The 27,311-nt window shown below is 32.1% G+C and overlaps 1 protein-coding gene across 1 annotated transcript in view; it reads left to right on the top strand.

Moving 5' to 3' along the window:
* The window catches only part of LOC145259188 (medium-chain acyl-CoA ligase ACSF2, mitochondrial-like), a 131,082-nt gene extending 109,804 nt beyond the window's left edge, over positions 1–21,278 (top strand). Inside the window, exons 13-15 of the mRNA XM_080116962.1 lie at positions 8,501–8,649; positions 19,878–20,019; positions 21,168–21,278. Coding sequence (XP_079973088.1) covers positions 8,501–8,649; positions 19,878–19,902 — 174 coding nt within the window. The 3' untranslated portion in view covers positions 19,903–20,019; positions 21,168–21,278. The remainder of the gene's footprint in view (positions 1–8,500; positions 8,650–19,877; positions 20,020–21,167) is intronic.
* Positions 21,279–27,311: the final 6,033 nt, after the last annotated feature.

Below are 27,311 nucleotides of genomic sequence, written 5' to 3'. Positions count from 1 at the left end.
TTTTTCAAAAAATTCTGAAATATGTTTTGATTGATGCTTACTCTTTTTAGATTTTTCAAAAAATCTGGAATATTTTTTGATTGATGCATACTCTTTTTAGATTGTTCAAAAAATCTGGAATATTTTTTGATTGATGCTTGCTCTTTTTAGATTTTTCACAAAATTCTGGAATATTTTTTGATTGATGCATACTCTTTTTAGGTTTTTCAAAAAATTCTGGAATATTTTTTGATTGATGCATACTCTTTTTAGGTTTTTCAAAAAATTCTGGAATATTTTTTGATTGATGCATATTCTTTTTAGATTTTTAAAAAAATTCTGGAATATTTTTTGATTGATGCATATTCTTTTTAGGTTTTTCAAAAAATTCTGGAATATATTTTGATTGATGCATACTCTTTTTAGGTTTTTCAAAAAATTCTGGAATATTTTTTGATTGATGCATACTCTTTTTAGATTTTTCACAAAATTCTTGAATATTTTTTGATTGATGCATACGCTTTTTAGATTTTTCAAAAAATTCTGGAATGTTTTTTGATTGATGCGAACTCTTTTTAGATTTTTCAAAAAATTCTGAAATGTTTTTTGATTGATGCATACTCTTTTTAGATTTTTCAAAAAATTCTGGAATATTTTTTGATTGATGCATACTCTTTTTAGATGGTTCAAAAAATTCTTAAATGTTTTTTGATTGATGCATACTCTTTTTAGGTTTTTCAAAAAATTCTGGAATATTTTTTGATTGATGCATATTCTTTTTAGGGTTTTCAAAAAATTCTGGAATATTTTTTGATTGATGCATACTCTTTTTAGATTTTTCACAAAATTCTGGAATATTTTTTGATTGATGCGTACTCTTTTTAGATTTTTCAAAAAATTTTGGAATATTTTTTGATTGATGCATACTCTTTTTAGATTTTTCAAAGAATTCTGGAATATTTTTTGATTGATGCATACTCTTTTTAGATTTTTCAAAAAATTCTGGAATATTTTTAGATTGATGCATACTCTTTTTAGGTTTTTCAAAAAATTCTGGAATATTTTTAGATTGATGCATACTCTTTTTAGATTTTTCACAAAATTCTGGAATATTTTTTGATTGATGCATACTCTTTTAAGATTTTTCACAAAATTCTGGAATGTTTTTTGATTGATGCGTACTCTTTTTAGGTTTTTCAAAAAATTCTGGAATATTTTTTGATTGATGCATACTCTTTTTAGATTTTTCACAAAATTCTGGAATGTTTTTTGATTGATGCGTACTCTTTTTAGATTTTTCAAAAAATTCTTAAATGTTTTTTGATTGATGCGTACTCTTTTTAGGTTTTTCAAAAAATTCTTAAATGTTTTTTGATTGATGCGTACTCTTTTTAGGTTTTTCAAAAAATTCTGGAATGTTTTTTGATTGATGCATACTCTTTTTAGATTTTTCAAAAAATTCTTAAATGTTTTTTGATTGATGCGTACTCTTTTTAGGTTTTTCAAAAAATTCTGGAATGTTTTTTGATTGATGCATAATCTTTTTAGGTTTTTCAAAAAATTCTGAAATGTTTTTTCATTGATGCTGAGTCTTTTAAGGTTTTTCAAAAAATTCTGGAATATTTTTTGATTGATGCATACTCTTTTTAGATTTTTCAAAAAATTCTGGAATATTTTTTGATTGATGGATACTCTTTTTAGATTTTTCAAAAAATTCTGAAATATGTTTTGAGTGATGCTTACTCTTTTTAGATTTTTCAAAAAATCTGCAATATTTTTTGGTTGATGCATACTCTTTTTAGATTGTTCAAAAAATCTGGAATATTTTTTGATTGATGCTTGCTCTTTTTAGATTTTTCACAAAATTCTGGAATATTTTTTGATTGATGCATACTCTTTTTAGGTTTTTCAAAAAATTCTGGAATATTTTTTGATTGATGCATACTCTTTTTAGGTTTTTCAAAAAATTCTGGAATATTTTTTGATTGATGCATATTCTTTTTAGATTTTTAAAAAAATTCTGGATTATTTTTTTATTGATGCATACTCTTTTTAGGTTTTTCAAAAAATTCTGGAATATATTTTGATTGATGCATACTCTTTTTAGGTTTTTCAAAAAATTCTGGAATATTTTTTGATTGATGCATATTCTTTTTAGATTTTTCACAAAATTCTGGAATATTTTTTGATTGATGCATACGCTTTTTAGATTTTTCAAAAAATTCTGGAATGTTTTTTGATTGATGCGAACTCTTTTTAGATTTTTCAAAAAATTCTGAAATGTTTTTTGATTGATGCTTACTCTTTTTAGATTTTTCAAAAAATTCTCGAATATTTTTTGATTGATGCATACTCTTTTTAGATTTTTCAAAAAATTCTGGAATATTTTTTGATTGATGCAAAATCTTTTTAGATTTTTCAAAAAATTCTGGAATATTTTTTGATTGATGCATACTCTTTTTAGATTTTTCAAAAAATTCTGGAATATTTTTTGATTGATGCATACTCTTTTTAGATCTTTCACAAAATTCTGGAATATTTTTTGATTGATGCATACTCTTTTTAGGTTTTTCAAAAAATTCTGGAATATTTTTTGATTGATGCATACTCTTTTTAGGTTTTTCAAAAAATTCTGGAATATTTTTTGATTGATGCATACTCTTTTTAGGTTTTTCAAAAAATGCTGGAATATTTTTTGATTGATGCATACTCTTTTTAGATTTTTCACAAAAATTCTGGAATATTTGTTGATTGATGCATACTCTTTATAGATTTTTCAAAAAATTCTGGAATGTTTTTTGATTGTTGCGAACTCTTTTTAGATTTTTCAAAAAATTCTGAAATGTTTTTTGATTGATGCAAACTCTTTCTCGGTTTTTCACAAAATTCTGGAATATTTTTTGATTGATGCATACTCTTTTTAGATTTTTCAAAAAATTCTCGAATATTTTTTGATTGATGCATACTCTTTTTAGATTTTTCAAAAAATTCTGGAATATGTTTTGATTGATGCATACTCTTTTTAGATTTTTCAAAAAATTCTCGAATATTTTTTGATTGATGCATACTCTTTTTAGGTTTTTCAAAAAATTCTGGAATATTTTTTGATTGATGCATACTCTTTTTAGATTTTTCAAAAAATTCTCGAATATTTTTTGATTGATGCATACTCTTTTTAGATTTTTCAAAAAATTCTGGAATATGTTTTGATTGATGCATACTCTTTTTAGATTTTTCAAAAAATTCTGGAATATTTTTTGATTGATGCATACTCTTTTTAGATTTTTCACAAAATTCTGGAATATTTTTTGATTGATGCATACTCTTTTTAGATTTTTCAAAAAATTCTGGAATATTTTTTGGTTGATGCGTACTCTTTTTAGGTTTTTCAAAACATTCTGAAATGTTTTTTGATTGATGCATACTCTTTTTAGATTTTTCAAAAAATTCTGAAATATTTTTTTATTGATGCATACTCTTTTTAGGTTTTTCAAAAAATTCTGGAATATTTTTTGATTGATGGATACTCTTTTTAGATTTTTCAAAAAATTCTGGAATATTTTTTGATTGATGCATACTCTTTTTAGATTTTTCAAAAAATTCTGGAATATCTTTTGATTGATGCATACTCTTTTTAGCTTTTTCAACAAATTCTGAAATGTTTTTTGATTGATGCATACTCTTTTTAGATTTTCAAAAAATTCTGGAATATTTTTTGATTGATGCGTACTCTTTTTAGATTTTTCAAAAAATTCTGGAATATTTTTTGATTGATGCATACTCTTTTTAGATTTTTCACAAAATTCTGCAATATTTTTTGATTGATGCGTACTCTTTTTAGGTTTTTCAAAAAATTCTGGAATATTTTTTGATTGATGCATACTCTTTTTAGATTTTTCAAAAAATTCTGGAATATTTTTTGATTGATGCATACTCTTTTTAGGTTTTTCAAAAAATTCTGGAATATTTTTTGATTGATGCGTACTCTTTTTAGATTTTTCAAAAAATTCTGAAATGTTTTTTGATTGATGCATACTCTTTTTAGATTTTTCAAAAAATTCTGAAATGTTTTTTGATTGATGCAAACTCTTTTTAGGTTTTTCAAAAAATTCTGGAATATGTTTTGATTGATGCATACTCTTTTTAGATTCTTCAAAAAATTCTGGAATATCTTTTGATTGATGCATACTCTTTTTAGATTTTTCAAAAAATTCTGAAATATTTTTTGATTGATGCATACTCTTTTTAGATTTTTCAAAAAATTCTGGAATATTTTTTGATTGATGCGTACTCTTTTTAGATTTTTCAAAAAATTCTGGAATATTTTTTGATCGATGCATCCTCTTTTTAGATTTTTCAAAAAATTCTGAAATATTTTTTGATTGATGCATACTCTTTTTAGATTTTTCAAAAAATTCTGGAATATTTTTTGATTGATGCGTACTCTTTTTAGATTTTTCAAAAAATTCTGAAATGTTTTTTGATTGATGCATACTCTTTTTAGATTTTTCAAAAAATTCTGAAATATTTTTTGATTGATGCATACTCTTTTTAGGTTTTTCAAAAAATTCTGGAATATTTTTTGATTGATGCATACTCTTTTTAGATTCTTCAAAAAATTCTGGAATATCTTTTGATTGATGCATACTCTTTTTAGATTTTTCAAAAAATTCTGAAATATTTTTTGATTGATGCATACTCTTTTTAGATTTTTCACAAAATTCTGGAATATTTTTTGATTGATGCGTACTCTTTTTAGATTTTTTAAAAAATTCTGGAATATTTTTTGATTGATGCGTACTCTTTTTAGGTTTTTCAAAAAATTCTGGAATATGTTTTGATTGATGCATACTCTTTTTAGGTTTTTCAAAAAATTCTGGAATATTTTTTGATTGATGCATACTCTTTTTAGATTTTTCAAAAAATTCTGGAATATTTTTTGATTGATGCATACTCTTTTTAGATTTTTTAAAAAATTCTGGAATATTTTTTGATTGATGCGTACTCTTTTTAGATTTTTTAAAAAATTCTGGAATATTTTTTGATTGATGCGTACTCTTTTTAGGTTTTTCAAAAAATTCTGGAATATTTTTTGATTGATGCATACTCTTTTTAGGTTTTTCAAAAAATTCTGGAATATTTTTTGATTGATGCATACTCTTTTTAGATTTTTCAAAAAATTCTGGAATATTTTTTGATTGATGCATACTCTTTTTAGATTTTTCAAAAAATTCTGGAATATTTTTTGATTGATGCGTACTCTTTTTAGATTTTTTAAAAAATTCTGGAATATTTTTTGATTGATGCGTACTCTTTTTAGGTTTTTCAAAAAATTCTGGAATATGTTTTGATTGATGCATACTCTTTTTAGGTTTTTCAAAAAATTCTGGAATATTTTTTGATTGATGCATACTCTTTTTAGGTTTTTCAAAAAATTCTGGAATATTTTTTGATTGATGCGTACACTTTAACAGATTTCCAAGATTTCTTTCTAAATACGATTATGAATAATACTGAAAATTAAATTAAAAATGAAGAAATTCAAAAACATTTCTTGCATGAGTTAAAAACTTGATTATATTGCTCCCCAAATAGGCGCCACTTTCAAGAGAGCATGGGGAGAAGGTTTTACAAGTAATTGGACATGAAAAAGTTAATTTCAGAAATTTTGTAATAGCAATGAGTGGAGTGGATGAAGAGGGCACAGGACAGCAATAAATGTTTGTAAACAGTTGTTTTTTCTTTATCTTATTTTATTTTTAAATCTAGTGTGATACAATTGTGCTATTCAGCACATCCATAGAAAACGTACTAAAGATTAAATGTTTTCAAAGGACATAGAGAAAGAAAATAAGGGTTGAAACAACAAAAAAAAGAAGGATATGAGATTTTAGTTTCCGAACAGGTCAAATTTGTTATTTTAAGAGTGGGGTTAAAATAAGGATAAAAATAAAGATGATAAAGAAAGAGATTTTAAAATTTAAACTTAAGCAAAATTTTCTGAATTCCTGATTAAATGAAGAGAAAAAAATGAAGGGAAAAATTAAAATCTTATTCATATTCTGAGCAAATGTTTAAATAAAAAGGAAGAAAAAAAAAGTTATTTTCAGTATAACATGGGGATAAAGGTTTTAAAGAATTGATGTGCGACAGACAGCTTGTATCAAAGAGGGGGAAGGAAGTTTATATGAGAGGGGGATGATAGAAAGTTGAATGAGTGGGGATTGTCTACAAAGATTGATGTGACTCTTACAATCATAAAATTAGAGTCAAATTTTGGTTATTCATTTTATCGGCTTGATTAAAGCCAATAAAATAAAATATAACACTTTTAAAATTTTACTAGATAAAAAATAAAATATAACGCAGTTTATAGGATTAAAGATTATTAGCAACAAAACTATACAATTAGATAACCTATGAAGTACTATAGATATTTGATAAAATCTCAAATGAATAAATTACTGAAGTAATAGGTAGGTTAAAAAATGCCATATGTAAAGTCTATAAATTATGAAGCTAAAATATAAAAGTGTCAACAATTTATAGTAAAGATAATATTCGAGTAGCTAAAATAGATAAGTTAGTGGCTGAGGCAATCATATTAAAAGATGTTTAGTACTAATATAAATATAAATTGTGGCTTAGCAAATCAAGTTTTTATTTCCATATAGATTGTGGAAGGTAGTTCAGAGGCATTAATATTAATAAAGTTATGATTGAATATGTAAATTATGTAGTAGAATGGTAGAATTAAGGGAGGGGGTCTAAATAGTGCTACATGTAGATGAATACAAGTGTTTCAATAATATTAAATGGTGTTTTCTAAAATTACAACTCAAGAGCCAAGATTTAACATGTAAACATTTAATTTGTGAGATATGAACGAAGAACGATTTAAAAACAGAAATAATCGATTAGGCTGATTAAAAGGTTCCTAATGTACATAATAGATTATAGATAAGAGAATATGGTAAGATTGATTATGTTGAGTAAATAATAATATGCAGTGGGTATCATTTTTACTGTCTAATGTTAAATTATCTGTTATTTCAAATTGGCTGTATTTAAATTTTCTCATCCTTATGTATGCAATCATTAGTAAGAGGACAGGGCTCTTAATTTTTGCAGTTACATTGATTTATATGGGCTGAGGGAGGGTTCTGAGTTTTTATTTTCATGTTATTGAAAGATATGATCGTTTGCGCTAAAGTCCGCATAGTTGAGTATGATATTTTTATAGATTTTGTTTAATAATGTACTGTACTTATGCAGGTATATAAAGGAGTTTTCTACTATTTTGAAAAATTCTTTAGGTATGTTTGTTTTTACGTTCATGCTAAAAGGTGAATTGAACAATATGGATTTCTTTCATCTTAGTCGTCTATTTTTCTTATTTTGCTTGTGGTTAGAATTTCTATAAGTGTTAGAATCTTTTGGGATTGGCTTATATTTGCTTGCATTAGATTGTATTATATTATTACCTGTCTTTAGGATCATATTATGGGTAATTACTGATTTTAACCTTTTAACTATAGTCTTTTTTGTTGTATTTTATATTATCTGTATATCCTGAATTTCTTAAAGAATTGTTGTAAAACGTTGAAAATTGGTTAATATATATATATATATATATATATATATATATATATATATATATATAGAGAGAGAGAGAGAGAGAGAGAGAAAGAGAGAGAGAGAGAGAGAGATAAGAGAAAGAAAATTAAAACTGTAAGTTGAACTTTACAATCAAAATTTATTGTTCGACTGAATACCCCAAAAAACAATTTACAAAGTCCTTATTCAGCAGAGTTTCAAAGAATGCTATTCTTATTATTCTTCTTATCAGAGGACATAAAGAAATCAGCAAATTATATTTGTAACAATGCTAGAATTTGTTAGTTAATGCATTAAGTAAAACTGCAATTTATTGTAGTTATACATTGCCAAATAAAAACATGAAAAAATATTGTATATGTAAAAAAAGTAATATAAAAATAAACCGTGCATAATATTTTAGCTTGAATGAAACTCCTCTAGCAAATTCTAGCATTGCTACAAATATAATTTATATAATAATGTCCTCTGATGAGAAGAATAATAAGAATAGCATTCTTTGAAACTCCGCGGAATAAGGACTTTGTAAACTGTTTTTTGGAGTATTCAGTCAAACAATAAATTTTGATTGTAAAGTTCAACTTACAGTTTTAATTTTCTTTCTTTTATAATAAGCTCTACTCTCTATTGCGTATTGAGCTTTTTTAATTCGGTTGGGTTTACATTTTCTACATATAATACTGTTATTTATATTAGTTTGAAGTTTACCATTGCGTATATCAGGTAAACACTACATCCCTTTGTTTTCATTAATATATATATATATATATATATATATATATATATATATATATATATACATACATATATATATATATGTATATATATATATATATATATATATATATATATATATATATATATATATATATATATATATATATTATGGTATTTTATTTTCTAGGTTAAAGTAGTGAATGAAAACGGTGAAATTGTGCCTCTTGGTGAACCGGGAGAACTTCTTACAAGAGGTTACACAACAATGCTTGGTTATTGGAATGATCCTCAGAAAACAGCTGAAGTCATTTCCTCAGACAAATGGTATCGTACAGGGTAGGAAATTTTTTCAGAAATTTTTTCTTATTTTTTGTGAATGTGTAGAGATCAATGAAATGATATATTAATGAATAAATGCCAAAAAAATTGGCTCATTTCTTGTTCTAATGTTGAAGTCAATTCATTTAACTTTACATGATAGCAACACCCAAAATTTAACCAGGAGAAAATTTAAACCAAATCAGGAAAAGATACTCTGATGCTGTAGACGACTACAGAAGAACAAGTAATGGACATTGTGTTTGACACAGTCAAGTTACTAGTCACACAAGTCATTTCTCAAAGGTGAACATCGAAAAGAAAAAAAATACTGATTTCCTGGAAGTCAACTCCAAGAGGAAAAGATATTGACTCATTATAAAGAACTAGCGGGGGGGGGGTACCCGGCGTTGCCCGGGTGTTTAGAGGTGTGTGTATTAAAAAGAGAATAAAAAAGTTTTGGTTGGAATGTCGGATTGAACCCGAATGTGGAAACGAAAGGGGAAAAAAGCCAGTCACCTAACCATCTGACGAACTGATAAGGGCATTATATGAAGGTTTATGAAGCACAATGAACAGGTGGTCTGACCTGCAAGCCAAAGCATACGCGGACATACACAAGAAGAAGAAGAAGAAGAAGAAGAAGCGAACACACACACACATTTCCGATTTTATATTTATAGATGCCCCCCCCCTGGTTTAGCTAATATATGACGGGAGTAAATTGTCTGTAAATGCAAACAGCGGACTTTATTTTGTAAATGAAATAAACCCGTAATGATTTGTGTGTAATTTGTTCTGTTAGTGTCCAATTAGGCGAAGAAATGAAACTGTATTTTTCCCCTTCCCCTGGTAAGCAAAAGGGCCCAAGTATGTATAATGTCATTTTTATGTGTTTTATGCGCGTAAAATTGAAAGAATTAATGGCAAAAACTGGGGGGGAAAAATGTAAGAAAGGGTGTTAAGAAATCATTTGTAGGTGTTTAAGAAAAAGTTTAAAAAATTTTATTTTTTTAAATGAAGGTAGTCCTGCATAATTTGACCCTAATTCTCGTGAATTTCCGTCAAGCATCGTTGTCAGCCGCAGAGTACAGGAAAAAACAAAACAAAAACAAACAAACAAATAAACAAACAAACAAACAAATAAACTAAAAAAATAAACACACAAAACGAACTGGAATGAATACAAATGGAAAAAAAAACTCCCAGAAAACTAATGTGTAAAATGCAATTATGTTTATTTTATTTTATTTTATTTTGTTTTGTTTTGCTGGTTTGTTTTCTGCAATGAAATAAAAAAAAATAAATAGGAAAAAAGTACAAATGGAGGAAAATAAATAAAACCAGAAAACTGACCGTGTATAACAAATAAATGTTTAATAGATTTTATTCATAATTTTTTTGTTTGTTGTTGGTTTGTTCTATGCAAAAGAAGTATTTTTTAACCGTATAATTATCAGGTGTAAGTATAACGGTTTGTTATTTGTTTTCTTTTCTTTTCTTTTTTGTATTGTTTTCTTTGTTGTCGCGTTTTACCAATTGGAATGTCGTCTGGTTCTATATCGATAGCGTAATAGTAATTGGGCTTATGAAACTACCATGAATTCAATGTATAGAAATAAATAATGAATGAGTAACTAATCTGAAAATAAGAAGTCAGCTCTCCCCCTAGTATCATGTATGAAATCACTGAAAACATAATAGAAGAAAAAATACAGTAAATAAAATATATAAATTGAGTAATCGTTTGAACATTTGAAGAACGCTAGCAGCTGACTGTTATAGGTTGTTGTAAAACCTTGAATCCAAGGTTAGTTCGTTTCGTTTAAGTAACCCTTCGAATTACACCCCCCAAAAGGGGGGAAAAAAATGAAAAAAAAAGAAGAAGAAATAAAAGAAGTGGGAAAAGTAACCCATATAATAGATGTAATCGAATGTTGCGTTTCACCCGACGGTAAAATGCCATTCCATTTTTTTTAAGCAACTAAGAACTCCAACCAGTGCTTCCTCCCAAATTCTCCTGTGGACGTATCCGCAACGATGTTAAATGGTTGTGGGGGGAGTATGAACATAATAGAGAGAAAAGATTTTACCATTTCCATTGATTCTTACAGGTTTTGGCAGTGAACTCTCACAAGAAAAAATATAGGAACACACGGTTATCAAGGAAGTGTAAGGGTAATAGGCCTATAGCACACCTCAGATAATGTGCTGCAGTTTGTGCACATTACATTTGCATGAAATGTCTTGAGTTTTAATCCTATTAAGGTCAAACTCAGAGGGGCAAAAATGACTTCATTTTATTTTTATGTATATATATATATATATATATATAAGAGAGAAGAGATAAGCTAAAAAGGGGTTTAGGATTATAGTGTAATCTGATTTACTTAGTTCAGGATTAAATGAACTTACCCGGACACACTAAATGCACGAAATGTTGTGTCAGTTATTGATGGCAGTTATGGCCCCAGAATAATGGCGCATATTTCTGTTAATATACTTTTTTTTTAACTATACCATTGTGTTTGTATTTAATTTATAGATCTATTTAACTTTGTTTTTTTGCGATGGAACTAAAGTGTGAGTGCAATAAAAAGCATCTATATTATGTGATGTTGGAAGTTATAGTGTTGAGCAAATACGCACAAACTGGCTTGCAGTGCCAAACTTAAGTCGCATGATGTTTGACCTTATTAAATTTTTGCACCTGTCAATTTCACGTTAAATTAAGACAGTTTTCACTTTCTCTCCCTCGTGGTCGAGTGAGTTAGATGTCAGGGGTTTTTTCCCTTTATTTCCACATTCGTGGCAAGGCTTCGGGTTCGAGTCAAACTTCTTCTTGCAAAGAAGGACCTTCGTGGCCTTCGGGCCAAGATCAAAGTGTAGTATCTGTTCCGGCAGATACTGCAAGCAAAGACCATATGTGGGGGAAACCCCACATATAAGACCTTGGTTAATGTAGGGGCAACCCTTCATACCAATTGTAACTATCCAGCTCCCCTATTCCCCGGGGAGTTGGTCCCTATTTCCTCTTGATTCCTCACATTAAAAATCGGCCTTGTGCCTAATTTGCTCTGTGGGGGAGCAAATAAATACCGCCTACCTTCCTACCAACATTTGTTTTATCTTTTACACCTCCAAACGTTTTTTTTTATTTTATTTTTGTTTTGATCTACCTCCTGTGCAACACACACACCTCCAAACACCCGGGCAATTCCGGGCAGCCCCACTAGTATCTATATATATAAAAGCAAAAATGTATGTATGTTTGTGTGTATGTTTGGATGTCTGCTAAAAACTTTCAACAGACGCGACGAAAATTCACAAACTCGGTATCACATCGAAGCTCCATCCTTTGCTCGAAAAATATTGAAAAATTGGACAAAAACGTTAACTTTTTCACCCTGAAATCAACAATTTTCGTCAAAAAAACGGTCCTCTCGTGACAATGACCGATTTTACGCATGCGTCAGATGACGTCGTGACCTGATTTACTTTAAATAGTTGAAAAACCGAACAAATTTCATATAAGTCACGTTAGCTCATTTGCTTAAGGCCTTTTTTTTTTTTTTTTACATGGGCATCACCACATTATCAAGGCCAAGAGGCCACTCAAGGATAAGCGTTAAAGAGTGTACAGTAGAAATTGGACAATATAGTAATCATTAGTAATGAAAATTTGGTAAATTTGATAACTTATATGGAACGGCTCATCAAGAACTTATTTACGTTAGACTTGAAGACAACCATATTGTAGTCAGCCGGAAAGCAGGAAAACGGAAGACAATTCCACAGGCGTGCAGTTCTAAGAAAGAAGCTTTGTTCATGGAATCTACGTTTAGGTTTGGGCACAGATAAAGAGTGAGGGAATTATTGATAGTGTTTACAGCTAGACGAGTGTTTCTTGTGAAAGTTTGGCGAGGGGGGACCATAGATTGAAGCTCAGTCGAACACTTTCCATGAAAATAACGATACATCAGAGACAAACTCGCAACATCTCTTCTGTGAGATAGAGGTTGCAAGGAGGAGAAAAGGACATCTCCTACGAGGCTACGAAGTCTATTTTGAACTCTATCAAGGCAGGACAAGTCCTTTCTAGTAGCTCCTGCCCAGATGTGGCAACAGTATTCCATCCTTGGACGTACCTGGCTCTTATATAGATAGAGAATAGCATCAGCAGTGAGATATTTACCGGATCGATAGAAAGATCCCACCATTTTTCCAGCGGCCTTGGCAACAGATTTGATATACGTGTTCCATTTAAGATCAGGAGTAATGGTCAAGCCCAGAAGCCTGTCAAAACTTGAGGCCTCCTGAAGACGAGAGCCATTCATTTCAATTGATGCCAGATGGGGATCAGAATGTTGATGATGTAAAGAGAGAAGCTTGGTTTTAGATGCATTAAAAGTAACCAGCCACTCCTTTCCCCATTGTACTACGTGCTCAAGATCAGAGGAAAGAGAATTGGAGAGAACTTGGTCGTTTACTGTCTTAGATGTGCTACCATAAATGGTAGTGTCGTCAGCATAAATGTCTACAAATGATGTAAGGATGTGATTTGGAAGATCATTAATGTAGATCAGGAAAAGAGTTGGGCACAGGATGGACCCCTGAGGGACACCGGCATTAATACTGTGAGCTTCTGATTTTTGCCCCTCAACTACTACTCTTATGAACCTATCAGAAAGAAATGATTTAATAATTGAGAAGACTTTTCCAGCTATACCATAGCTAGCGATCTTATGAAGTAAACCTTTATGCCATACCCTATCAAAGGCTTTAGATATGTCAAGAGCAATTGCCCTAGAAAGATTGCCACCGTCAAGAGATTTGCTAATCCTATGCGATATAACTGTAAGCACATCTGCTGTAGATCTAGCAGAACGGAAACCATATTGAGTGTCACTAAAAAGGTTATTTTTGTTGAGATGGTTGATTACTTCTGTATTTAACACAGATTCTAGCAACTTACTTATGACGCACAGGAGACTTATTGGCCTGTACGGAGAGGGGGATGAGCGATCACCTGAATTCTTAAATACAGGGCATACTGATGAAATTTTCCAGGGTGATGGGAAACTATTCTCCTTAAGACAACGTTTAAACAGTTTTGTAAGTATGGGCGCTAGTTCAGGTTGAAGTCTTTTGAGTACTATAATTGGAATACCGTCAGGGCCAGTTGATTTACTGGAATCAAGGTTTTTGATTAGCTTGGCAACATCACATAGCGTGTTTTCTGATACAGGAGGAAATATTGGGGGTTGGCGGCCTTGGTTGCAAAGGGTAGAATTAGCTGCAAAGTTCTTGACAAAGAGTTTGGCTTTGTCTGATGCTGACGAGATTACCTCAGGTCCATTGATAATAGTTGGGATGGAGCACATGCTTCTGTTCAGGATTCTGTTTGCTATTTGCCAAAACTGGTGGCAACCAGGCCGCTGCTCAGCTACTTTGGACTTAACAGATTGAGAATACAACTCTCTTGCGTTCTTTATTACTTTCTTACAATGGTTGCTGGCAGTCCTGAAAGCGGCTTTAGTTTCCATACATCTATTACGTTTGAAGCAGTGGAAAAAGTGATTTCTGTGCGCAATGGCAGCAGCACATTCTGGAGAGAACCATGGCTGGCTGTTTTTGCTGAAACTTTTTCGAGGGTATGAAACGGTCAATACCTACAATTAACCATTCCGTCAGGTCTAATACTATAGAGGACACATCCTTTTTAAACATGGAATGCAGAGGTAGATCAGATATAAATGTACGGAAGCTATCCCAGTCAGCCTTAGTGTATCAATATACTGTACGATGGAGAGGTACGTCTGGGGACATATTACATTTCATTTTTATCTTAATTGATACAACAGAGTGATCGGAAGATCCAAGAAGCGACAGAACAGAAACTGAACATAGTTCAGGGCAAGTTGTGAGAAAAAGGTCTAGTAGGCTCGCATACTGGCCGTCATTGTCAGGCACACGGGTGGGTTCCTGAACGATCTGAGTGAGGTCATAAGCAATGGAGAAATCATGACAGAACCTCCCCTCATCATCGGTCTTGTTTGAGTGGGTCAACCATTCGACGTTGTGAACATTGAAGTCTCCACATACGTGAATGTTAGCTGAAGGATAAGCAGATAGGACTTGGTCAATTTTCTCAGATATGCTTTGAAAGATAGTAACTCCGCTGTTGTGGGGGCGATAGAGAGTAAATATAAATGCAGTAGTGTGAGCTAAAGCAACCCGGAAGCACATATAGGGTAAGTTAGGATCTTCCCTGGAGATGTCCCTACCACATGGAAAGTTATCTTTAATATAGGCACATATTCCATGCCCATGGCGATCTTGGGGGTCAGATTTAGAAGTTAAGTTAGAGTATCCTTTAATTGCGAACTCTTCTTGGTTCATTATCTAAACGTTTTGGGTTCGAATCGTGGTGTGAGATGTTTTTGTTTTTTTTCGATTTTTTAAATTTAAGTATTGAACCAGTGTTTCGTTTTTCTGCTTTTTTTTTTTTTTTACTTCGCTTATTATTAGCGACACCCAAAAACCCCCGGGTACCCACCGATTTTTTTAATTTTACTATCGAAACAGGCTTATTGAAGCCATTTTTCACGTGTTCGTTTTTTGTTTTCATCGTTCGTTTGTCTTATGTTAGTTTTTTTTTGTGTTTTTTCCCCGCTTAAGTGTTAACATTGTTTTCTTATTTTACTTCCCTTATAACAAACAAACCTACGTCGTCGTCGTTGTTGTCGTAGTCATCGTCGTCGTAACGCTCTGGCCGCGCACCTGTCAATTTCGTTCTTATATCAATTCAAACATCTTTCACTAACTCATTCTGGCTGGCCAATTTTATTTTCAAACTTCGCCTCAGGGCTTCGGGTTCGATCCTATAGAGTTCTTTTTTGTTTAACACCACACACACCTACAAACAGCTGGGCAACTCCGGGTACCCCCGCTAGTCTATATATATAAAAGGCAAAATGTGTGTGACCATTTCGTGTATGTCTCGTAAAGGCTTCTTTCGCACACGCTCCCGGGGTCGTTACTATCGCTTAAAACTGTTTATATACCCCCTATATAATAATATCTAGGATTTGGGAACACGGGTCGTCTCTAGATTTATTTACGTCGACTTTTATGAGATTCGCGCTATTTCACTCTGTCCCCTGTTTGTCCTGCATTTTAGTATAAATACAGTGAAATTAAATTAAAACGTTGTGTTCTCGGCTTTCGCGCTGCTTTCCCCCCTTCCCACCATCATCTGGGGGAAGTGAAAACTAAAAATAACGATCCCGCGATGAATTCATTTAGCGTCTTCCTGTCAATCAAACCTCTTTTACTAGCTTTATAAGCCTTAACTTAACACGCTAATCAATTACTCTCACTCGTGGTCGAGACAGTTAAGTAGTTGGCTTTGGTTTCCACCTCCATGTCAAGGCTTCCGGGTTCAATCCCTCTTCCCGACCAAAACTATTTTTTTTTTTTTTTACACCTTTAAACACCCGGGAAACTTTCTTTTTATTACTTCGCTTATTCTTTAGTTTACCCCTCCCCCATACACAGGTTTATTTATGCCATTTTCTTCCGTTTTGGTTTTGGGTTTTTTTTTTACATCATCTTTTTTATAATATTTAAGCAGGGTTATTAATTACCCCCCCCCATACACACACCAACAAACACCCGGGCAACGCCGGGTACCCCCCCCCCTAGTACTTTCATAAATCAGAGTCCATTTTCTGTAGGCTGTTTTTGAACCCAGTCAACGAGGGGTACTTTTGCTAGTCTATAAATATAAAAGCGAAAATGTATGTATGTATGTATGTGTGTTCGCTTTTTCTGTGTGTCTACAAAAGGCTTCTCTCAGAGAAGCAGTCGGTCGGTTCACAACTTTTTAAAACTTTTTATATCACATATAAATCGTAATATCTCACAGTTAACAACGAAGCTCATCTGTCTATTTAATTTGCTCGATTTCGGGAAGATAAATATTCAATATTTGTCGCTCGCCACATGTGGATTAGTCTTGTTCCTATAACATCTTGGGGGAAAAAAGCATTCAGCAGTAAATGGAATCCCGCAAACTTGACCTCATTAACTCATTAAAACGAGCACCTGCCAAATCCAAGTAATTAAATAAATTCAAACGTGTTTCCCTTAGCATCTCACAGTGGGGCAATGGTTAACGTCCCACGTTTTTTTTTTCACACTTTAATTTACAACTTTGCCTCAACGGTTCGGGTTCGATCCTCATACTTACTTTTTTTTAAACCCTCCCCCCACACCTCCAAACACCCGGGCAACGCTGGGTACCCCCCGCTAGTCTATAATATAAATATCACCTGTCTGTTTAAATGTATGTATGTATGTCTGCCTAAAACTTTTGACGGAGGCAATGGATTTTCACAAGATTATTATTGTTTTGAAACTTTACCCTTCGGACGACAAATATCGAAAAAACATTGATTCCTTCACCCTCAACTGGGCACTTTTTTACAGGGAGGAGTCGCTTTTTTCACCGATATTTTCGAGAGTCATCCCCTCTTTTCGATTAACTAGCCTTAATTTAAACCTTTGCCACTTCCGGTTTGGCAGTGGACGCAACGACAAAGAAATCACGTTATTTTTTTTTCACATTCTTTTCTTCCTTCGCGGTAGAGGTTCGAGCCTGCCTGCCTACTACTATGTGGCGAAAGCTGTGAAAATGAGGGCTTACCATTCAAACGACCTAGGTGTGCGTGTGTGCTTTGTCATCGCTGCGAAGCTAGGATAAGAAAAGAATTCCAAGATGGCACCGACGGCGTTTTGTAATGGTATGATCTCGGAAACTCTCGCAAAATCTCGTGCATATATGCAAATCAGTTGGTCTTCGACAACTATAAATTCAGGTCGTTTTGGAAGGCAAGGAGTGAGGAAAGAACGGCCGGTTGGTAATTGTGTATGCTGGTTTGTGTTGGTGGCGTGTCACCGTGTCTGTGTGTGTACTGATCGAAACGCTTTCCTGTCCCTTGGACTTTGAATTTGTTTAGATCGGACTTCAGCTTCATACTACTTTTTTTTTTTTTGCTTAACACACACCTCATAACACCTGGGCAACACCGGACACCCAGGCTAGTCTATATATATAAAAGCGAAAATGTATATATGTATGTATGTATGTTTGTGTGTCTGCTAAAAACTTTTGATCGACGGAAGAAAAATTCACAAACTTGGTCTCATATGAAAGCCTCACCCTCCGGACGGCAAATATCGAAAAATTGGCCCAAAAGGACCATCAGAAGTGAGTCAACTGATCGATTTTCTGCAGGGGGGAGGGGCCCAAAAAAATGACATTTTAATGTTAAACATTACATATTTTTAAATCGATTTATAACTCCCCCAAAAATACAGGGGCCAGCTCTTCTACATAAAGTGTACACGAGGCCGTTTATTTTGGGTCAACTTGTATTTAAAACCCGCTGAGTCATGTCACGTGATCTTGACGTCAGCAAGCTGTAATGGCAGTCTGAATTTAAAAAACATTGTTGTTATCGGTAAAAAAAAATTTAACCCTCACAAGCTAAACTATGAACTTCTACGCTATGACAACGTTACCAAAGTTATTAGCACATTAAAAATAGTTAGATATGATAGTTAAACGAAAAATAACAAGCCAAAAATGTGAAGTAAAAAAAAAATATGCTTACAAAAAATATTAACAATTGAAGTTTTACAAAAAAACAAACCCAAACGCCATTTTCTTTTTTAGTAACACTCTTTAGAGTAAGGAAGACGAAGTGTGTGAGAGAGAGAGAGAGAGAGAGAGAGAGAGAGAGAGAGAGAGAGAGAGAGAGAGACGCGCAAACAGAGAGAGAGAGAGAGAGAGAGAGAGACGCAAACAGAGAGAGAGAGAGAGAAAAAACGTTAACTTTTTCACCCCGAAATCGACAATTTTCGACAGGGGAGGGTCAACAACGCATGCGTCAGATGACGTCATGACGTCGTGACCTGATTTACTTTAAATAGTTGAAAAACCAAACAAATTTCGTATACGCCGCTTTAGCTCAGGTAGTTAAGGCGTTGGTTCATTATCTAAACGTTTTGGGTTCGAATCGTGGTGTAAGATGTTTTTTTTTTAAATTTAAATATTGAACTCTGTATTATTTAAGCCATTTTTCACGTAACGTTTGTTTTCCTGTTTTTTTTTTTACTTTGCTTATTCTTAGCGACACCCCAAAACAACTGGGTAAATTTTAATATCGAAACAGGCTTATTTAAGCCATTTTTCACGTGTTCGTTTTTCTGTTTTCATCGTTCGTTTGCCTTACGTTAGTTTTTTCTGTGTTTTTTTTCAATGTTTTGATTACCCCCCCCCCCGCTTAATTAAAACGTTGTTTTCTTTACTTACTTCGCTTATAACAATGCTTACATCATCATCGTCATCGTCGTAATGCTCGACGACTTTCAAACATCTTTCACTTATTCGCTTATAACAATGCTTCATTCTGGCTGGCCAATTTTATTTTCAAACTTCGCCTCAGGGCTTCGGCTTCGATCCTCCCCCCCCCCGGTTTCTTTTTTATCTAACACCACACACACACCTACAAACACCCGGGCAACGCCGGGTACCCTTCGCTAGTATTATATAAAAGGGAAAATCTATGTTAATCTGTGTGTGTGTGTGTGCTTATATGTCTGCCAAAAACGTGACCATGACAAAATTGATATCGTTAGAAAAATCAATCTCTCGAATGAAAAATATGTAAAATTGTCCAAAAAGATTAATTCTGTGCTGGTCAACTGAACCACTTTTTGCAAGGAGGGGTCACTTTTTGTGTCAACATTTTTGCAAGTCATATGCAATCTAAATGTACGTTTAAAAAACGTTATTTCAAAGGCTTATGACGTCATAAGTCATTGTGGCTGTGACAGCTAACGTGTTAGCTCTTTTCACGTCATTTTCCTCTTTTATGTTACAGTTTCGGAACTGCCTACTACTCACTGCTATTTTGATTGAAACAAAAGTTTTTTTTTTCTGGGGATTACTTAATATCCTTAGTATACCACTTCTCTCCATCTGGGCAATGCCGGGTACCCATGCTAGTAATATATAAAAAATATCTTCTTATAATATATATATATAAATAAAAAATATCTTCTTATTTTAAATGAACATTTTTTACTCTGCTTCGTTTCTTTTCATCAACCTTACCAAGGTGAGTGTGTGTGTATATATGTTTGTGTGTCTATACATACATATTTTTTTTTTTCAGAGATATGGTAATATTGGATGAATGAGGCTACGGTATAATCATTGGAAGGTACAAGGACATGATAATTCGTGGAGGAGAAAATATCTACCCAACTGAAATTGAACATTTACTATATAAACATCCAAAAGTTAGAGATATTCAGGTGAGAGAAATGTTGTAAACTGATTTTTGATCACATTTCATTAACTGATTTTTTGATCACATTTCATTAACTGATTTTTGATCACATTTCATAAACTGATTTTTTGATCACATTTCATTAACTGATTTTTTGATCACATTTCATAAACTGATTTTTTGATCACATTTCATTAACTGATTTTTGATCACATTTCATAAACTGATTTTTTGATCACATTTCATTAACTGATTTTTGATCACATTTCATTAACTGATTTTTTAATCACATTTCATTAACTGATTTTTTATCACATTTCATTAACTGATTTTTGATCACATTTCATTAACTGATTTTTGATCACATTTCATTAACTGTTTTTTGATCACATTTCATAAACTGATTTTTTGATCACATTTCATTAACTGATTTTTTAATCACATTTCATTAACTGATTTTTGATCACATTTCATTAACTGATTTTTGATCAGATTTCATTAACTGATTTTTGATCACATTTCATTAACTGATTTTTGATCACATTTCATTAACTGATTTTTTATCACATTTCATAAACTGATTTTTTGATCACATTTCATTAACTGATTTTTGATCACATTTCATTAACTGATTTTTTATCACATTTCATAAACTGATTTTTTAATCACATTTCATTAACTGATTTTTGATCACATTTCATTAACTGATTTTTGATCACATTTCATTAACTTATTTTATTATCACATTTCATTAACTGATTTTTTAATCACATTTCATTAACTGATTTTTTAATCACATTTCATTAACTGATTTTTTGATCACATTTCATTAACTGATTTTTGATCTCATTTCATTAACTTATTTTATTATCACATTTCATTAACTGATTTTTTTATCACATTTCATAAAATGATTTTTTGAACACATTTCATTAACTGATTTTTTTTATCACATTTCATTAACTGATCTTTGATCACATTTCATGAACTGATTTCCAACAATACATAAAGTACATGCAAGCTTTTTTGTAGACATTATACACTCTATTGACATTGGTAAATCTGAACATGGAAAATCTCAATGGTCAATTTATTTTCTGGATGCCTTGGAAAGTTTATTTTGTTTAATCTTACCATGAATAATGCAGTCTTATTATCTAATTAATGTTTCAGGTTGTTGGTGTACCTGATGAAAGAATGGGAGAGGAGATCTGTGCCTGCGTGCAACTTCATGATGGAATGGAATGTTCTGAACAAGAACTAAAAGACTATTGTCTGCAGAATGTAAGTCATTTTACTTAGAAATTGGTTCCAATTATAATCAGGATTTATTTAATTTTGATTTTCTTGAAAATAGAGGAGGGGGCATAAGTAACACCCTTTTATAATTTTCATTAAATTAATTGATTTTAATTTTAAATAATAATAAAAATAATAATAATCAATTAAAATTAAAAACTGCACTCTGTATTTTGTCTTTTAAATAAATATAACCTTCAAATGCTTTTGTTGTCAAAGAATTAGATTCCACCCAATGCACATAAAGTCCATTTTACTTTATAAATCGTTCAGGAAAAAAAAAACTGACACATCAGGTCATCTATCTATTTGAGCTCAGGTTAGATTGCTTGAAAAAAAAAAATTTTTTATTTAAAATTCGTCATTTTTTGTCTCATCTTCCTTAATTTATGGATTAAATAGAATTACTATTTGTAGTGATATTTGCTTTCAATCTTGAGTTTTATGTTCGATTGTTAATAAACAGAGAGAAAGAGTGACAGAAACGAGAGTAAAATGTAAAATAAAAGAGATGGAGATTGATGCAATAGTGACAGGATGAGTGATTGCCATTGTCTCATCTTAAATAAATATAACCTTCAAATGTTTTTGTGGTCAAATGAGTAGATTCCACCCAATGCACATAAAGTCCATTTTACTTTATAAATCGTTCAAAAAAAGACACATCAGGTCATCCAACCATTGAGCTCAGGTTAGATAGCTCGAAAATAAATAAATAATTAATTAAAAAACAAAATTTAAAATTAGTCCTTTTCTGTCTCATTTTCTTTAATTTATGGATTAAGTAGCATTACTATTAGTAGTGATATTTGGTTTCAATGTAAATATTAGATTATTTCAATCTTGAGTTTTACGCTTGATTGTTAATAAAAAGAGAGAGTGACAGAAACAAGAGTGATAGACACCATGTAAAATAAAAGAGATGGAGATTGATGGAATAGTGACAGAGGATGAGAAAGTAACAAAAATTGTGATCGCAGTAAAACATTGATAAAATGCTACTCAAGTATATTTTGATAACACTGCAAACACTTCTTCTAGGGTAGCGTGGGAAAATTCTTTGATCCTGACTGTAAGAAACAGCTGATGTTTCTGTGAACATAGTTCATGTGGTCATTCTCCACTGTGATCATTCTACAGCTTGTGTCAGAGCTAAAGTTGTTCACCCATCCAGTAAGCACTGCAACAAAGAATCCTCACACTAAGCAAAACTACAAGTCCAGCTTATGATCAAATAATGTTTATTATCTTTTGGAGTTTATCAAAAGTACCCGGCTATTTAGTTGAATGACAGACTTGCATCATCAGAAGACCCACTACAGAATCCTTTATCAAAGAGCCTCAAGGGAGCCACTGGCTGAACCCTCTCTCTAATGTTCAACTTCAACTCCTATTCTTGCTCTTTCTGAGTTTTTCTTTGTACCACATGCTTTTATGCCGTGGATATCCATGGGAGTGGATGCTTAAAATGGCTGAAAGCATACATAATCTTAAATTCTTTGTTTTTCATTAAATGTACTTTCCTTTTTCTTTTCGTTTCAGCTTTCCAAATACAAGCAACCTCGCTATGTTCTTTTCATGGATTCATACCCACTGACGGCAACTGGTAAGATTCAAAAGTACAAGATAAGAGAAATGGCAAAACTCATCTTGAAATTGGATACGGATACATTTTAATATTCATATGAGCCTATGACAACTGATATTACGACTACACACTTCGTCGCCTATTTGTTGCTTACTTAGATGGCAGGATTATTTGCAGAATGGTAGCAAATTTGGTGGGAAATATTAATGGGGAAATATTAATGGGGGTACAGGGTTTGTCATATATACAGGTAAAAACGTTATATGACTCGTTTAGAATTAGAATTATGTGACAAATGAAATGAACTAAAACAAAAAAAAACGGTAGGGGGAATAACTCTTGCAATCATTGTTAGTGGAATACAATCTGAATATGGTTTTATGTAAATTCGCATGACAGCTACTGCTGATTCTATAATGCCCATCACACATGCGAGCTCATCGACCAATTGCGCATACAACATTGTATATTTTCAAATTATTCATGATATCTCTAACCTGATTAAATATTGTTACTAAATTTTTCCAAAGTTAAAAAACGACCCTGGTGTCTAATTCTGTCCCGTGGGGAGGCATAGTAAATAGGTACACTAGAAAATCTCAGCCTCCAAGACCTGCTCTTCTTTCTTCTCATCCTAGACTAGTTTAAAATCTTCATTCAAACGTCCATCAAAGATACTCCTTCAAACAAAGCACATTGCCACTGTGATAGGGAACAGATTTATAGATGGGAGTTTGTTTTTTAATCTTTTCACCCAAAACAAAGCATCTTGCCACTTGGAACGTAACAGGCTACTATCTGGGATCGTGTCTGACAGGGGATTATGGGGAGTTGAGTAACAAGATGCCTGTTTGCATTATATTGAACTTGTGTCAGTACAGCCAGGGAAGGAGGAAACCAGGAGGAAATTTTAAAGTCTAGCAGTCTGAAAAAAGAAACCATTAGAGTAGAAGGATTTTCAGGACCGCAGTGAAGGGGTGTGATTTTGCTGCCTGTTGGCATCGAGGGGGACACAAGTGCTATGAGTTCAGAGCACATTCTGTGAAAGTATTTGTAAATCAGATACAGAGAGGTGACATTGCAGTGATGGGACAGAGCTTGCAAAACGAAAGACCACATCATTGAACAAGAATAAAACAAAGACTGTTGGACATTCATGTATGAAGCTTAGTGGACAAGTCAGACACAAATTGAAATTTATTTGTACGAAATATGGTTGGAGAAAGGATTGTTATTAACAATTCCATGGGTAGATTTACTATGACTACTAGTAATTACAACCAACACTTATAGGTCTCAAAACTATTTGTAAATATTGTATACAATTTGGCATGAAGAACCCTTAAATTGATGGAACATCATGAAAACCAATTATTTTACTCAAATAATAATGTACCAATGACTTCCAAGAGGAGGTTAGATTAAAATATGCCTTTTAAGCAGCTTTTTTTTTTTGGTTAGTTGTTTTAATGATAAAATTTTAATATAAAAAATTTTCAAAGCTTTGTTTACCAATTACTTTGGCATAATAAGTGTTTACTAATGGACGACTGTTCAATCCTTGGTTGAGTTATATGAAAGACTGAAAAAAAAAAAAGATACTTGATGTATTCACCATTCTAAAGGGAAGATCAGGAGAAGTAAAATAATCCTGGGAATAATGAAAAGGGAGCTTTCAGGTCGCCCTCAACTATAGTCTACTACTTAGTTTACTTTAGAAATTTAACAAAAACTTTAATTATCGATAAAATATTGTTACAATCAATAAATCGAAGATTTTAAATGATATACACGTGAATTTTATTAATTTTATAATACTCAAATGCATTTTTATAGAAAAATGTAATAATGGAACATTCACAGCATTTGAAATGACAATCACAAATCAACGGTCGTGGTCAGGAAATGTGAAAAACAGAATGATGAAATTTTAAAAACAAGATATTTTTTTATTTTTATATCAACACGAATTTTTGTATGAACATTTACTAATAAATATTAAATATCTTATAAATATTTGATAATTGGATTTTTTAAAACTTTTTTTTTTCAATCAGGCCATTCAACATATCGAAATGTTAAACCAATTATGATGAGAATATTCAAAGTTTTTGGTTACGCAATAAAATTACTGTCACTGTCATCACCTACACATATATTATTACGTGTGAAAACCCTGAAAAATTTGGTGACTAACAAAAAAAAAATAAAAAGTTATTTTAGAATTGGAGGATCACTTTTGGATATAATTTTCATGCATTTTTTTTGGGGGGGGGAATCACTCCAGACAATGCAAGAATCCACTTGATGTAAGGAGCTTCCAGGTCAAAAGTAGCCAATGGTAAGTCTTAGATGAATAGGGTCTAACCCAGAAAACAGCAATTCTTCCTCCTTTGTCAGAAACATCATTCATGGAATGTGAGAACTAAAGGACAAAATAAGGGAGCTGTCTCCAACCTGTCCCCAACAAGGCTGCCAAAAATAAATCCATGGTCCATTACTTTCAATTCTAACTTTTTAGGACAATTAATCAAATTTATTTACCACTAACACTAAGTGGCAAGGTCATAAAAACCACATGTAATCACCTAAAACATAGCCTCCTCCACAAAAGAAAAATGTTAGGTTATCCTGACGCTCCGCACTTCTTTATTTACATTGGAAGTGACGTCACACAAATCTTATAATACGGATGGCTACAATTGTAAAAATAATTTGTTTTATTTTTCTTTCATTTTGAGCTCCTTTTTTCTCCCGTTTGTTTTTGTTTTCTACAATTAATAAACCAGTTTACAAGTAAATTCAATCTTGGAAACTACTCGTTTGCCGTAATTTTAAACGTTATTTTCATTTTCAGCGACCCCGAAAACCTTTAAGAGTGGTAATTTTAAAGGAATTTGAGGGTGGAGTAATTCTTCATATTTACCTTTTTTTAACTGAATTGTTAGGTGAAAGTACAGAATAGTTACAATACACCCTCCCTTCCCCATGTTAAATAATAGGTTTCTAAATAATAGCGTTAAAAAATAGCTCGGGTCGTAAAGTGCAGGACTGCAGGAGTACCTATAAAAGGTAACGCCGGATTGGAAAAAGAGCTCAAAATGAAAATAAAATAAATTCTCCACTCAAAATAAGAAATGGGAGAAAAAAAAGTTAAATTCTCCGCTGTGTTAGTAATTAAAAACTAAAACAAATTCTCAAAAGGAAAAGAAATGTTAGATTCTCCGCTCAAATATATTGTGGACCAGGATATAATACCCTAGCTCGCCACAAGAAAATAATGAAACGAATGGAATTGAAGGAAACAAAGACTCAATTGATGGATAAGATAAACGTCGTTTATTTGCTGTTGAATGAATGAACGTTTTAGTTATAACATGTGTTCGTGTCCGCGCGTGTGTAACCAATGTTCGTTGCGGGACTGGTGTTGTAGCAAGAAAAGGAAATGTTTTCATCTCAAGTTCGGGTCACTATTGTTTGTTCGCGCGTGGGAAGAGAAATGAGTGTTCTAGTGGAAATGACAATGATAGTCCAGCGTGTAAACAAAGAAGAGGATATGAGAGTTGACATCTGTTAGTAGTCAACCACGCGAAGGTGTTCTCAGGGACCAGTAGTAGATAGAGAGAGAAAGAGTGGGAATGTGTACATAGAGTCTGTTAGCTCGTGCCCCATACATAGTAGTAAGTGGGCGTGACGCACGCGGGCGGTCCGAAGACCGACCGACCAGCACGGAAACTGGGCCGGAAAGAAGGAGCCACTTGTTGCTCTTCCTTTTATATTCGTTTCCGGAGTGTCTTTTGCGCATGGGTATATTTCCCTAAAAGCGGAAGTGACGTCGTCCATGTGTGCGTTCGTGTGCGCATGTGTGAGTACATGTGTATACGTTAGCGTGTGTGTATATACACGTGAATGTGAGTGTATGTATGCGAACGTGAATATATGTACGTGTGTGGACGTGGGCGCGTATGTATATGACATAGCTTGAAATGTGAATGTGTGTTTTTGTGTGAGGCTTGAAAAAGGCTCGTACAAATACCAATATAACAAATGGGAGAGAAAAAAAAATTAAATTCGCTAAAACAAATTATTTTTTACTTGTAAACTGGTTTATTAATTGTAGAAAACAAAAACAAACGGGAGAAAAAAAGAGCTCAAAATGAAAGAAAAATAAAAAAATATTTTTACAATTGTAACCATCCGTATTATAAGAGTTGTGTGACGTCACTTCCAATGCAAATAAAGAAGTGCGGAGCGTCAGGATAATCAAATGTTGTTTTTTTACTTGAAAAAATTACTTTTATTGCTCATCCTAACATGAAACGAAAACATTTTACTAAAGAAATAAAGTTTATTTTTTAGAAAATAATTTAATTTAATTAATTTTGTCGCATGCTGATGCTCCAATCAAACAGTTGTTGCAGGAGAAAGAA

Source organism: Euprymna scolopes, chromosome 34 (assembly GCF_053919585.1).
Source record: "Euprymna scolopes isolate OS-2025 chromosome 34, ASM5391958v1, whole genome shotgun sequence".
Taxonomy (NCBI): domain Eukaryota; kingdom Metazoa; phylum Mollusca; class Cephalopoda; order Sepiida; family Sepiolidae; genus Euprymna; species Euprymna scolopes.
This window is presented reverse-complemented; position numbering and strand designations above follow the sequence as displayed.